Source organism: Cucurbita pepo, chromosome LG16 (genome assembly GCF_002806865.2).
Source record: "Cucurbita pepo subsp. pepo cultivar mu-cu-16 chromosome LG16, ASM280686v2, whole genome shotgun sequence".
NCBI classification, from domain to species: Eukaryota; Viridiplantae; Streptophyta; class Magnoliopsida; order Cucurbitales; family Cucurbitaceae; genus Cucurbita; species Cucurbita pepo.
In genome coordinates this window covers 2,595,192-2,608,778 of record NC_036653.1, presented here as the reverse complement: position 1 = coordinate 2,608,778, position 13,587 = coordinate 2,595,192, and the positions used below count along the sequence as shown (strand labels likewise).

Sequence of the window (13,587 nt, the reverse complement as noted above, 5' to 3'; positions counted from 1 at the left end):
TAAAATATTTGGTGTAGCATCCATTATCCCCATTAGATGAATTGATTGTTGTTTAACATCTCTACTTTCAAAGACCATTGGGATTAGGGTTCTTTGGAGAGCGAGTGGAAAAGAAGCTGTCCATGTAAAGTAGCTTTGAAGTAGGGAAGGAGAAAGGGTTATCGTTATCATGGCGGCATCCTTTTCCCAACAATGGTCCTTTTCATTAGCCTTCTTTTCAGAAAAATCTAAGATTTGTTGTCATCCAAAGAGGGAATATGGATAGTGCATTAATGTCCAGTGGAGGAGTGGAAGCTTCTTTGACTCTTTTAAAGCGCATTTCAACTTTTTCTCTTTCATTTAACAAAAGGGGTTTTGGAAAAGTAAAGCAAAGCAAAGGTGGAGGTGGATGTGGTGCTAATTGTGTATTCATTTCTGAATGATACAGATCGATCAATGATATTAAAAGCAGAGGCCCAAAGGTGCGATGGGAACAGAGATTCTAATGCTCATTCGCATTCGGATTCCACCATCAACTGGCATAACAAGCAAGCAGCAGCAGCGGCAGCTGCAGCAGCTCAGCCTCATTTTCATCTTGCATTTTCATTTTGAATGCTTTGTGGGGCCCTTGTACAGTTTTCTTTTCCTGATTTCATTGAATTCCCCCATGATTTTATTAGTTTATTTAACAATGTCTGCTGCTTCTCTTTCTCTAGCATGATCCATTCTTCTTTGCTTTGAAGCTTTTGCAGCCTCTGAAGCCATGGCTGATACTAGTGAGTAAACCTTCTTCAACCTCTCCATTTTTCTGTTCTTCATGTTATTCCTTTCACAATGGAGGGAACACAAAAAACCAACAAGAAACTTTCTGGGCTGTTTGATCATAACTTTTACTTGATGATCTTTTGCTTATACGTTTGTATCCATATGATAATTTGAACTGTGATATCTCCTTTGTATTGAGAAGATTTCCTCCTTCATGGTTCGATATTCTGGTGTCCTAGGCATAGAGAAACCACACCAATCCATCCCAAGTATCGGACTCGATTGTTTAATCATTTGATAACCTGATAACCAGAGAGTCATTTTTTGATGAATGATTACTATGTTTACTTCCTAATCTTTTCCTTGGATATATGAACCCAATACTCATCTGTTCTGTTAATTTTAATGTTCTTTACACTGTTGACATGTTTTTTTTTGTTGTCAATTATTGTGTGAAGAAGGAGATACTCCCATGTCTTCAATGTTCTGTAGAAGGAATCCCTTAAGACTCATCATTCAGGGGCTGTTGCTGTTCTCATTGTTGAGGTTAAATTATGCATCCACGGATCCTGATGTGGAAGGTATACTCATGCTCGAGTTAGCCAGATGGATCTTGCTCTTCGTTTGGAAAACATTAGTAATATTAGTATCACAAGATTATGTTCGGTGGAAAAGAACTGATCTTGTGAGATCAAACATCGGTTGGAGAGAGAAACGAAGCATTCCTTATAAGGGTGTGGAAACCTCTCCCTAGCAGACGTGTTATAAAATTGTGAGGCTGATAACGATATGTAATGGGCAAAAATGAACAATATTTGCTAGCGGTGAGTTTGGGCTGTTACAAATGGTATTAGAGCTAGACACTAGACGGTGTGTCAGCGAGGACATTGGGCCCCGAAGGGGGTGGATTGTGAGATCCCACATCAGTTGGAGAGAGGAACGAAGCATTTCTTATAAGAGTGTGGAAACCTCTCCCTAGCATACGCGTTTTAAAACCGTGAGGCTGACGGTGATACGTAACGGGCCAAAACGGATAATATTTGTTAGCGGTGAGCTAGCTAGACACCCGGCGTTGTGCTAACGAGGACGCTGGCCCCCAAGGGGGATGGATTGTGAGATCCCACATCAGTTGGAGAGAGGAACGAAGCATTTCTTATAAGAGTGTGGAAACCTCTCCCTAGCATACGCGTTTTAAAACCGTGAGGCTGACGGTGATACGTAACGGGCCAAAACGGATAATATTTGTTAGCGGTGAGCTAGCTAGACACCCGGCGTTGTGCTAACGAGGACGCTGGCCCCCAAGGGGGATGGATTGTGAGATCCTACATCAGTTGGAGAGAAGAACGAAGCATTTCTTATAAGAGTGTGGAAACCTCTCCCTAGCATACGCGTTTTAAAACCGTGAGACTAACATCGATATGTAACGGGCCAAAGCTGACAACATCTGCTAGCGGTGAGCTTGAGCGGTTACTTCTTATGCTTTTGGTTTATACCACTTGCTCTGATATTACTTTCTAAATGTGTAGGAGAAGCTTTGGTTGATTTGTTAGTTGCACTGAATGATTCCAATCATCAAATAACTGATTGGAACTATCACTTTGTAAGCCCTTGCTTTAGTTGGTCGCATATTACCTGCCGAAATGGAAACGTTATATCATTGTAAGTCCTTTTGCTTTTGAGAGCATTTACTCCTTTTTCTGTTGACTTTGCCTTTGATTTATTGAGTTCAGTTTTGCAGTATGGATTTAGTTTTTGAATTTGTACTAATTGCAGGAGCTTGGGTTCAGCAGGATTTTCAGGATCACTCTCTCCTTCAATTACAAAACTCAAATATTTGGCCAGTCTGTAAGCTGCCTTACTTCTCTTTTTAGATTCTTATGGTAGAAATGTTATTGTGAGATCCACATCAGTTGGGGAGGAGAACGAAACATTCTTTATAAGGTTGTGGAAACCTCTCTCTAGCAGATGCGTTTTAAAAACCTTGAGGGGAAGTCCGAAAGAGAAAACCCAAAGAGGACATTCGAACGGGGTAATAGTATTAGAGCCAGACACCGGACGATGTGCCAGGGAGGAGGCTGAGTTCCGAAGGGGGTGGACATGAGGCGCTGTGCCAGCAAGGACGCTGGACTCTGTAGGGGGTGGATTTGGAGGGTCCCACATCGATTGGAGAAGGGAACAAGTGTCAACGAGGATGCTGGGCCCCGAAAGGGGGTGGATTGTGAGATCCCACATCGGTTGGGGAGGAGAACGAAGCATTATTTATAAGGGTGTGGAAACCTCTCCCTAGCAGACGTGTTTTAAAAAACCTTGAAGGAAAGTCCGAAAGAGAAAACTCAAAGAGGACAATATCTGCGAACGGGGTAATAGTATCAGAGCTAGACATCGGACGATGTGCTAAGGAGGAGGTTGAGCCCCGAAGGGGGTGGACACGAGGCGGTGTGCCAGCAAGGACGTTGGGACTTAAAGGAGGTGGATTTGGGGGGTCCCACTTCGATTGGAGAAGGGAACGAGTGCCAACAAGTACACTGGGCCTCGAAGGGGAGTGGATTGTGAGATCCCACGTCGGTTGAGGAGGAGAACGAAACATTCTTTATAAGGGTGTGGAAACCTCTCCCTAGCAGACGCATTTTAAAAACCTTGAGGAGAAGCCCGAAAGAAAAACCCAAAGAGGACAATATCTGCTAACAGTGGACTTGGACTATTACAGTTATGTACTCGAATCTCGAATAGAATTCTTATTCTTTTTGTTTAGCTCAATTAAAACTTCTGTCAAGAAGCTGATTGAGTTTTCTAGCATAGAATCTAATCTTTCATTTGTTCTCTCTTTTGCTTATTCCATCTTATTTTGGAATCTATTCTTCCACTTCAATATTCTAATGGGAAAGTTCTGTGAAACAAAAAAAAAGGAACATTTGGTAGAGAAACTTAACTACTTTTTCTTCTTGGAATGGTACTATTTCTCTGAACTTCATTGTTGGTGAATATGGTTGGAGATGTCGATAAGCAATCCGTTCGTTCGTCCGATTCTGTTACTGCTAACAATCTTACTGGCCCTATCTTAAATTATGAACTTGAAATTATGTTACTGGTTAATTTCAAATTGTGTTGCAAAACTATAGAAAGATGAACTTATCTATAAACTTCTTTTACTGTTTTGATGAATCGAGTTAAACGTTGTGTTGCGTTGCATAAGGAGTCATCGTCGTTACCCTTATCCGTCCACGTAATGCTGTTAGTCTAAAAACTTGGCTTGTTAGTCTGATGTTTTGCACTACTTCGTGCAGGGATTTGCAGAACAATAATATAGCTGGTGTTCTACCAGATTATCTAGCTAACATGACCCACCTACAGAATTTGAATCTTGCTAATAATAACTTCAACGGCCCCATCCCTGCAGCTTGGGGTCAACTTGCTGGTCTAAAGCATCTGTAAGGCTATTTTTCCCCCTTGGTTCACATATTATGCATACTGTCCCTGTTTTTTGGGTTTAGTACGTTGAGGGGGGATATTATCAAAGATTCGGGAGTGCTAGTAGGTATTGTCTTCTTTAGGCTTTCCCCTCAAGGTTTTTAAAACGCATCTTCTAGAGAGAGGTTTCCACACCTTATAGTTACAAATGATATCAAAGCCAGACGCTGGGCAGTGTGCCAGGAGGACGCTGGTCCCTAAGGGGGATGGATTGTGATTATAAGGGTCTGGAGACCTCTCCCTAGAAAATACGTCGTAAAAACCTTGAGGGGAAGCCCCAGAAGGGAAACCCCAAAATGACAATATCGGCTAGCGGTGGGCTTGGACCGTTACAATGTCATTAGCCATCCCAAATCAATCCATGAACATTCAACAGTCAACCTTTTTCCACTATTATTATAATTACTTAGTCACTTGCCTAACCTTTTACTTTCTTGCACTCTTCCCCCAAATGCTGGTGGCAGGGATCTCTCAGATAACAACTTAACAGGAGAAGTTCCAGCTCTATTCTTTTCAATTCCAATGTTCAAGTAAGTATACTCATTCAACATCTTATTTACATATCCTGTTGAAGAACTTGCAACCCATATATACTCAATCCAATATGTTGGAATTGGTCATATACTTATTTGGTAACATTCTTTCAGCTTTTCAAGAACTGGTTTAAACTGTGGCTTTAGGTTGGATAAACCTTGTGTTTCGACCTCTCCCCATCGAGGTTGGTATTATATATATCGTGTTCTTGCACCGATATTGGTATCGTGTGAACTATTAAGTGATAGCCTCATCTTTGTATGTTGACAGCTTCTGTAAAGAATTCTAAGGTTGGGGTAGTGGCAAGTACTGCAAGCTGTGGGGGATTCATTCTTCTGTCAATTGGTGCCTTCTTTGCTTATAGATGCTTCTACATGCACAGGCTCAAGGATTCCATGTTTGTTGATGTTGCTGGTAAAGTTTCGCTTTTAACTTTTCAATCCTTCGGGTCAGGTCAACCTTAGCATAGCTCAACTAATTAAGATCTTATACCAACGACTTGAAAAACAGACGTTTGCATCCCGACCGAGAATGATAGGGAGGTATATTTGGGTTGCATTGTTGTGAAGCTAACAACTCTGTTTTATATTAGGTGAAGATGAATGTAAACTTTGCTTTGGGCAAATCAGAAGATTTTCGTTGCGGGAAATCCAGCTTGCGACCGATAACTTTAACGAGACGAACATCATTGGCCAAGGAGGGTTTGGAAAAGTGTATAAAGGCATCCTCTCAGATGCCTCCAAGGTGGCTGTGAAACGGTTAACAGACTACAATAGTCCTGGTGGGGAGGCTGCATTCCTCAGAGAAGTTCAACTAATAAGCGTTGCAGTGCATAGAAATCTCCTCCGGTTGATCGGTTTCTGCACGACTACGTCTGAGAGAATCCTTGTTTATCCATTCATGCAGAATCTTAGTGTGGCTCATCGCTTGAGAGGTAATAACTTTACTCCTCTTTACTTTCGAACTTCCCCTCAAAGTTTTTAAAACGCGTCTACTAAGGAGAAGTTTCCTCACCCTTATATAGAATGCTTTGTTCTCCTCCCCAACCGATGTAGGATCTCACAAGCCACCCCCCTTCAGGGCCTAGCGTCCTCGTTGGCACTCATTCCCTTCTCCAATCGATGTGGAACCCCCCAATCCAAAGGCGAGGCTCAGCCTCCTCACTGACACATCGCCTGATGTTTGGATCTGATAATAACTGCCCAAGCTCCCCGCTAGCAGATATTGTTCTATTTGGGCTTCCCCTTTCGGGCTTCTCTTCAAGGTTTTAAAACACGTCTGTTAGGGAGAGGTTTCCAAACCTTTATAAAGAATGTTTCGTTCTCCTCCCCAACCGATGTGGGGATCTCACAATCCATCCCTCTTTGGGGACCAGCGTCCTTGCTGGCACACCTCCTCATGTCCACCCCACTTCGGAGTTCAGCTTTCTTGCTGGCACATCTTCCGGTGTTTGGCTCTAATACCATTTGTAAAAGCCTAAGCCCACCGCTAGCAAATATTGTCCTCTTTGTGTTTCTCCTTTCAAGTTTCCTCTCAAGATTTTTAAAACGCGTCTGCTAGGGAGAGGTTTCCACACCCTTATAAAGAATATTTCGTTCTCCTCCTCAACCGATGTAGGATATCACCGTTAGCCTTGTAAGAAGCTTTTGCAGACCTCAACCTGACATAAAACAGTTGAAATGGTTAGGTCCCTAGTTTTTGAGTTCAGAAAAACAGCAACGAGACTAAGAAGTTCCATCAACAAAAAAGAAGCCATATAGCTTATGCCTACTGAACATTAACCCCTATTTGTTTTATAGGCTAACCAAGCTTTACAGATTAACACGACCATTTAAAAATGCTGCAGATTTAAAACCAGGAGAAAGAAGCTTGGACTGGGCCACGAGGAAACAGATAGCTTTTGGTGCAGCTCATGGTTTGGAGTATTTGCATGAACACTGTAATCCTAAGATCATCCATCGTGATCTAAAGGCTGCAAACATATTATTAGACGACGACTTCGAAGCTGTTCTTGGAGATTTCGGATTAGCCAAGCTAGTCGATACTAAAGTAACTCATATTACCACTCAAGTGCGCGGTACAATGGGTCATATCGCCCCGGAATACTTGTCCACTGGTAAGTCATCTGAAAAGACTGATGTTTTTGGATATGGTATCACCCTTCTTGAGCTTGTCACCGGTCAGCGCGCAATAGATTTCTCCCGTCTCGAAGAGGAGGAAGACGTTCTTCTACTCGATCATGTAAGACGTTCTTCATCTTGATCATGTACTTGAGAAGTTCATTTGTGAAATGCTGAAATAGAATGTGAAACATGAACAGATAAAGAAGTTACAGAGGGAGAACAGGCTTGAAGATGTTGTGGACAAGAATTTAACAAGCTACGACGAGAAAGAAGTCGAAAACATAGTTCAGGTGGCGTTGCTTTGCACTCAAGGCTCGCCCGAGGACCGGCCGACAATGGCGGAAGTTGTGAACCTTCTACATGGAGAAGGGCTAGCAGATAGGTGGGCAGAGTGGATGCAGCTTGAAGAGGTAAGAGATCAGGAGGTGTCCCTTTTGTGTCACCAATTTGTTTGGGGAGAAGAGTCAAGTCATGATCAAGAAGCTATACAGTTATCTAAAGCCAGATAGAAAGGGAAAGAAGCCATTGACATTCTCCATTTTTGAAAAGGTGATCAGTGTTGTTGTTCTGCTGTATATAAGGTTATTGGTCGGGGAGCTGGAAACCTAGGACAGAGTAGCTCTGTGTTGTCTCACTGTTGGCTGCATGTGTGTCTGGAAAAACATTGAGCAGATGGACATGTCGTTGTGAATTGTGATAGCAAGAACTTTAGGAAACAATATATAGATATGGTGAGCTTTTGAGACTGCTAAAAGTAGCATTCTATACATATAATACTTTGTTTTTGTATGAATGGGGTGTCTTAATTTAAGTTCGTACTTCGATAATGATACGAAGAGAAGCGTCACTCAAAAACACCTCCGATATTTAGGGGTTACAGACTGACAAAAGTACCCTGTACGTCACATTATTACTCAGCGAAGTCTATGTTCTTAATAAATTGTCGCTACGCTCAAGTATGTGGTACGTAGGAACTACGAGATCACTCCAAGGGCACCTTTGATATCCAAGGGTCATAGACTGACTGTAGAACCTTGTACATCACGTTACCTACGAGATCACTCCAAGGACGCCTTTGATATACAGGGGTCACAGACTGACCATAGAAATCCTATACATCACGTTATTACTCAGCGGAGTCTGTGATATTAATAAATTGTTGCTACTCTCAAGTATGTGCTACATAGGAACTACGAGATCACTCCAAAGGCACCTTAAATATCCAAGGGTCATAGATTGACCGTAGAACCTTGTATATCATGTTACCTACGAGATCACTATGCCTTCAATATCCAGGGGTCACAGGCTGACCGTAGAGCCCTGTACATCATTCTATTACTCAGTGGAGATCGTGCTCTTAATAAATTGTCATTACCCCAAATATGTACTACATAGAAACTACGAAAACACTCCAAGGATGCCTCCGACATCCAAGGGTCACAGACTGACCGTAGAACCCTATACATCATTTTATTACTCAGAGGAGATTGCACTCTTAATAATTTGTCACTACCCTCAAGTATGTGCTGCATAGGAACTACGAGATCACTCCAAAGACACCTTCGATATCCAAGGGTCACAGACAGACGGTAGAGCCCTGTACATTATTTTATTACTTGGTAGAGGACGTGTTCTTAATAAATTGTCACTACCCTAAAATATGTACCCTATATAAGAGTCATAATCTATTACTTAGCAAAATTGTAGCAACCGTTGAGTATGTGGCTATGTGCTACTTTTCTGATCAAAACTCTTTCTTCTCTTCCTTTTCCTTCCCTTGATGTGATACGAAAAAAAAAAACGTTTAAGATTTTGATTTGAGCGAACCTCCCTAGGGTTCGTTCTTCTCCTCCCTCGATTCCTTGACCATTGCAGAATTGAATTGAAACTCATGGGGAGAAGTGTTTCAAGGTCTCCGTCGTACACTCCTCGCTCCAATTCCTATCGCCATAGTCGGAGAAGCAGAAGGGACACGAGTCCTTCCCCCTATCATTCCAATACCCGTTCCAGGTTTTCTTCTTTTTCCCATCTGTTCATCCTGTTTCCGCCGCCGCGAATCCTTCTCCTTCCACTTTCCTGATTCTCTACGCTTTTGAATAATCTATTTCTCCATCTTCTTACAGGAGAAGGAGCCGTTCAAGTTCCCTCCGCCGCCGTCGAAGTCGTTCGCCGTCGTACCGTCGTCGAAGAAGTCGCTCTCCCACACGGAGACGCCGCCGACGTAGAAGTAGGTCTTCCTCGTTATCTCCTTCCCCCAAATCGTCTAGTTCCAGTCCTAGTCGTGCATCCACGGATCGGAAACATTCCACAGAGAAGCTTAAGAAAGAGGAAGAAGAGAAGAAAAGGTATTTTCTTAACTTGGATGTTTCTGCCGACAATTCAGTTCACATTCCAGATACGCTGTCGTAAATCTAAATTGTTCTTGCTCCTTAGATTTCCACCATTGGCGTTTACATATTGAAACATGAAAAATATCCTGAATGTGACTGAATATGGTTTATGTAAGCCATTGATATTGAGGATTATTGAGAGAAGTAGTCACGTCAGCTAATTAAGGCTTTTTGGGAAACCAAAACCAAAGTCATGGGAGCTTATGCTCAAAGTGGACAAGATCATACCATTGGAGAGGGGTGTAATTCCTAACATGGCGTAAGAACCATGCCCTTAACTTAGCTTGGTCAATAGAATTCTCAAGTGTCAAACAAAGAAGTTGTGAGCCTCGAAGGTGTAATCAAAGGTGACTCAAGTGTCGAACAATGGGTGTACTTTGTTCAAGGGCTCCAGAGAAGGAGTCGAGCTTCGATTAAGGAGAGACTGTTCGAGAGCTCCAGAGAAGGAGGCCTTATGGGAGACTCTAGGGTGTACTTTGTTTGAGGGGATGATTGTTGAGGATTATTGAGAGAAGTAGTTCCACGTTGGCTAATTAAGAGAAAACTCATGGGTTTATAAGTAAGGAATACTATTTGCATGGGTATGAGGCCTCTTGGGGAAACCAAAAGTAAACTCATGAGAGTTTATGCTCAAAGTAGACAATATCATACCATTGTGGAGGGTCATGATTCCTAACCGTTCAACAAATGGCCAGAAGATCATCAATTAAATTAACCTAAGTGTGAGTTAACTTTTGGCAGTTCGCTCAGCGGCTAAGAGCTGTATACAAACAGGAAGTTGGCGCAGTTAGAGATCAATTCTGACGCTTTCTTTCTTTTAGTTCTTGGTTATGATTTAGCTGATCATCTTGTAACCCTCCTTCACTAATAAAAACTCCAAGCTGCTCGATCAAAGAGGATGTAAGCACACTTCCGAAGCACGATAATTCCTTGTGTATTTGATTATTTATTTCTCAACATCTTGGCTGTAAGCTTTGACTGATGCAGTGTTAAACATTCCAACTTTTTGAGCTATAACAGTTTAGTGCAATTTTTTACATTGAACAAGTACAAAACACTTGCATACGAATGGGATATGGTTGAAGATAGGTAGAAGTGACAAACGTCGAATTTAGTCTTTTTATTTTGTTGTTTCTGACCTCCTGAATGAGATGTTGGCTCTATGATTGACATTTACCACTCCTTCATTCAGGCGTGAAGCAGAGTTGAAGAAGTTAGAAGAAGATGCCGCTAAGAGGATGGAAGAACTAATTCAGAAGAATGTTGAAGAAAGGCTAAACTCCGAAGAAACTAAATTAGAAATACAGAGGCGAATAGAGGAAGGTCGCAAGAAGTTGTTTGATGACGTTGATGTGCAGCTTGAGAAAGAGAAAGAAGCTGCTCTTACTGCTGCAAGACAGAAAGAAGTAAGCATTTTGTTTCCTATTCTTTTTGTTACATTTTGTGGTTATAACAGCTCCAAATGCACGTTGATAGTAATCACATATCAGTAGAGCGTTTGCTTTGCATAAAAAAGTTTGAAAAATTGGATTCATTGATTTTGCGATCACACAAAATCCAATTTGAAATTCTCCAGGAATATTGGATTCATTGAAAATTTTAAAATACAAGTTCTTTTGAGGATTTATCTCCGAATCTTTGAGTTCTTCAGTACTCTATGCTTATGCTGCTTTAAAGACGCTTTACTTAAAATTATTTGATATGAAAGTGTGAGATCCCACGTTAGTTGGAGAGGGGAATGAAGCATTCTTTATAAGGGTGTGGAAACCTCTCCCGCATTCTTTATAAGAGTGTGGAAACCTTTTCCTAGCAGACGCGTTTTAAAATCCTTGAGAGGAAACTCGAAAGGGAAAACTCAAAGAGAACCATATCTGCTAGCGGTGGGCTTGAGCTGTTAAACTATTTGTGGCCATTCTCAGTGGGCCTGCTGTCTGTACGTTGGCACATGTACTTATGCCGTCTTTGTGTGGTGGAGTGGAATGGGAATCACTGAATCTTAGAAAGTGATTATGAACACTACTTTATTGGAAAGAAAAGGCCTGTTGAATAGTTTTAGTTAGGTTTGGTTGAATCTTGAGTAGTTAATTATATCATTTTAAAACATGATGTACTATTGTGCAAGCAGCAATACTTCTGAAGGAAAAGTCCAGTTCTTGGACAGTCTGTGTTTCTCTCGAGCTGTGGACGAGCTCGTGGTTTATGTCTCGATTGGAATCTGAATACAAATGCTTATATGCAGGCTCTTTTGTGAAATTTTTTTCTCCTTTTTTTGTCAAATTTACCTATGATCTTATGAATGCAACAATTTCAGGAACAAGCTCGGAAAGAGAGAGAAGAGCTAGATAAAATGCTGGAAGAGAATAGGAGAAGGGTAGAGGAAGCTCAACGAAGAGAAGCTCTGGAGCTGCAGCGGAAGGAAGAAGAACGATATCGTGAGCTCGAATTGATTCAAAGACAAAAAGAGGAGGCAGCTCGGAGGAAAAAGCTGGAATAGGCAAGATTGTGGGGTTTATTGTGGATGAAATATGGTGCCTCCATGTTTTCCTGACCCATGGAATGGTGAACCTCATGCAGGTGATGTTGTTTGGGGTATTGGCATATCATTTCGTGGGTCAAGGAAATTGGTTTTTCTTGGCGCCCTTTCAGTTTTGTCTGTTTTGTGGTTGTCCTATGACATGAACATCAATTTTGGGTAGTTCATTTCTCATCGAAGTTTCTCGTTCTATGAGAATTAAAGTATTTATTGAAATCTATTTCTAAAAGATTCTGGCTTTCGTATTTTGGTGGGTCTTCGAGATTCTTTCTATGAGCGTACTGTTCAATTTCTAAACATTTGGTACTTATCTTGCTGACTTTGTGATCTTGATTAAAAGTTGAGAGTTTTGAATATTAAAAAAATTATGTATCGAAAAAGAAAAAGAAAAACATATTGAGTTTAACTCAAACGATTTGGAAAAAATGTTATTAGTTAACATTATATAGAAATTAATTTTAGTGCGTCATTATGTTATGTGTGTTTATGTTATGTGTGTTTTTATTAATCGAGTCATTATGTTATGTGTGTTTTTATTAATTGAGTAAAAATTAACTCTTAAAAATAGAAAACTAATTTTATATACCTGTAAAAACAATATTTCAGTTAGTTTGTCCTTGAGCTCTATTGTCGGACATAGTACTTTTCTATACATGGTGCACATGCACGTGACCCACTAGGTGAATGCCATTATCGTAACCCCAAGGTCTAATAGTGTATTTTGTGTATATTGATGTAATCAAAAGAAAATTAAAAAAAAAAAAAACACGAATAATATATTTAACTGAAGTAAAAAACACGAATAATATATTTAAGTGAAGTGTCTGGACAATGCATGATTGGAGAAGTAAATCTTGACTAAATGTAGCACCGAATTCCGACCAGAAATTAAATATTCGATTTTCTTACAAAATTTAAACATTCAATATTTTTATTGAGAATCTTAAACACGGAATTTCAAGATAAGTAAAAATGAAAAATGCTTAAAACATTAGTTTTTAGTCAAATATTTGCCGAAGATTCTACATAAGAAAGACTTAGTGATTTGAATCGCTCGAATCCATCAAGAATCAAAGAAGGATGAAAGGTAAGGATTTTGGGTTTTTGGTTTCGATTTTTCTAGATCCGAGAGATTGTTTTAGAATTAGGTTACGATATTTTATTATGTTGTTCTAAGAAAAATTTCGCACAAGATTCATGAAGGAAGTCGGAGGAGAATCAGGCCGAAAATCAAAGTTCCGATAACGTCAAGAACGGTAAGATTTACAGTTTTGGGCCAATTTTAAACGTCTTTATTTTCTTTTGTAGTTGACGATTAATTACGAGAAAAATATCTTTGTAAAGTAGGATTAAAAATCTACAACTTTACGAAGGAACCAAGTTGATTTGAGTTACAAAGAGAAAATATAGAAATTAAATTAAAATAAGAAGAATCCATGAATTTTGGGTTTTTGTTTGTACAAGTGAAAGAGACATATAGGCAAGAGACACGTGAGGTAGCGAGAGGTGGAGCACGAGTCTATACTCGTACGTGGGCAGCCTTAAAGCACAATTCGACCTTCGTTTGAGTGTTGTTCACTCCAATTTTGATAATAACCCTAACTTTTTCTTAAATTAGGATCTATTAGAGAAATTTTTGAAATTTTAGAACTCGTAACGCGCTGAAAAGCTAGCTCCAAAAGACAGGCATCATCCATGTAAGTAACCACTCAAACTTTTTCAAGTAATACTCATTAAGGATATTCATTAATAAATTATAGTTTACCATATATATATATATTATATTTGATATTTT

General features: G+C 40.3%; 2 protein-coding genes across 4 annotated transcripts; both read left to right on the top strand.

Annotated features, from left to right (window-relative positions):
* Positions 1 to 390: 390 nt before the first annotated feature.
* On the top strand, positions 391 to 7,693 carry LOC111777345 (probable LRR receptor-like serine/threonine-protein kinase At5g63710). Of its 3 annotated transcripts, none has more exons than XM_023656891.1 (12): positions 391 to 598; positions 696 to 755; positions 1,203 to 1,325; positions 2,271 to 2,403; positions 2,518 to 2,589; positions 4,029 to 4,172; positions 4,677 to 4,742; positions 4,860 to 4,930; positions 5,017 to 5,160; positions 5,339 to 5,680; positions 6,593 to 6,987; positions 7,067 to 7,693. In XM_023656891.1, exons 2-12 carry the CDS (start codon positions 743 to 745, stop codon positions 7,376 to 7,378), a joined length of 1,815 nt encoding a protein of 604 aa, XP_023512659.1. In that variant the 5' UTR covers positions 391 to 598; positions 696 to 742; the 3' UTR covers positions 7,379 to 7,693. The 3 variants fall into 3 exon arrangements, with proteins under 3 accessions (XP_023512659.1, XP_023512661.1, XP_023512660.1); XM_023656892.1 differs by having other exon boundaries at positions 591 to 609; XM_023656893.1 differs by having other exon boundaries at positions 391 to 755; positions 1,206 to 1,325.
* Positions 7,694 to 8,564: 871 nt separating this feature from the next.
* On the top strand, positions 8,565 to 12,037 carry LOC111777352 (uncharacterized protein At1g10890-like). The gene is made up of 4 exons (XM_023656903.1): positions 8,565 to 8,879; positions 8,993 to 9,214; positions 10,452 to 10,665; positions 11,571 to 12,037. Exons 1-4 carry the CDS (start codon positions 8,761 to 8,763, stop codon positions 11,751 to 11,753), a joined length of 738 nt encoding a protein of 245 aa, XP_023512671.1. The 5' UTR covers positions 8,565 to 8,760; the 3' UTR covers positions 11,754 to 12,037.
* The last annotated feature ends 1,550 nt before the right edge of the window (positions 12,038 to 13,587 follow it).

Bases quoted from the DNA above. Each gene is read 5' to 3' on its own strand.
- LOC111777345 (XM_023656891.1), top strand. The intron at 2,590-4,028 runs GTAAGCTGCCTT...TACTTCGTGCAG, and splicing joins CTCAAATATTTGGCCAGTCT to GGATTTGCAGAACAATAATA. The intron at 4,931-5,016 runs GTTGGTATTATA...GTATGTTGACAG, and splicing joins TTCGACCTCTCCCCATCGAG to CTTCTGTAAAGAATTCTAAG.
- LOC111777352 (XM_023656903.1), top strand. From the start codon at position 8,761: ATGGGGAGAAGTGTTTCAAGGTCTCCGTCGTACACTCCTCGCTCCAAT. The intron at 9,215-10,451 runs GTATTTTCTTAA...TCCTTCATTCAG, and splicing joins GAGGAAGAAGAGAAGAAAAG to GCGTGAAGCAGAGTTGAAGA. The intron at 10,666-11,570 runs GTAAGCATTTTG...CAACAATTTCAG, and splicing joins CTGCTGCAAGACAGAAAGAA to GAACAAGCTCGGAAAGAGAG.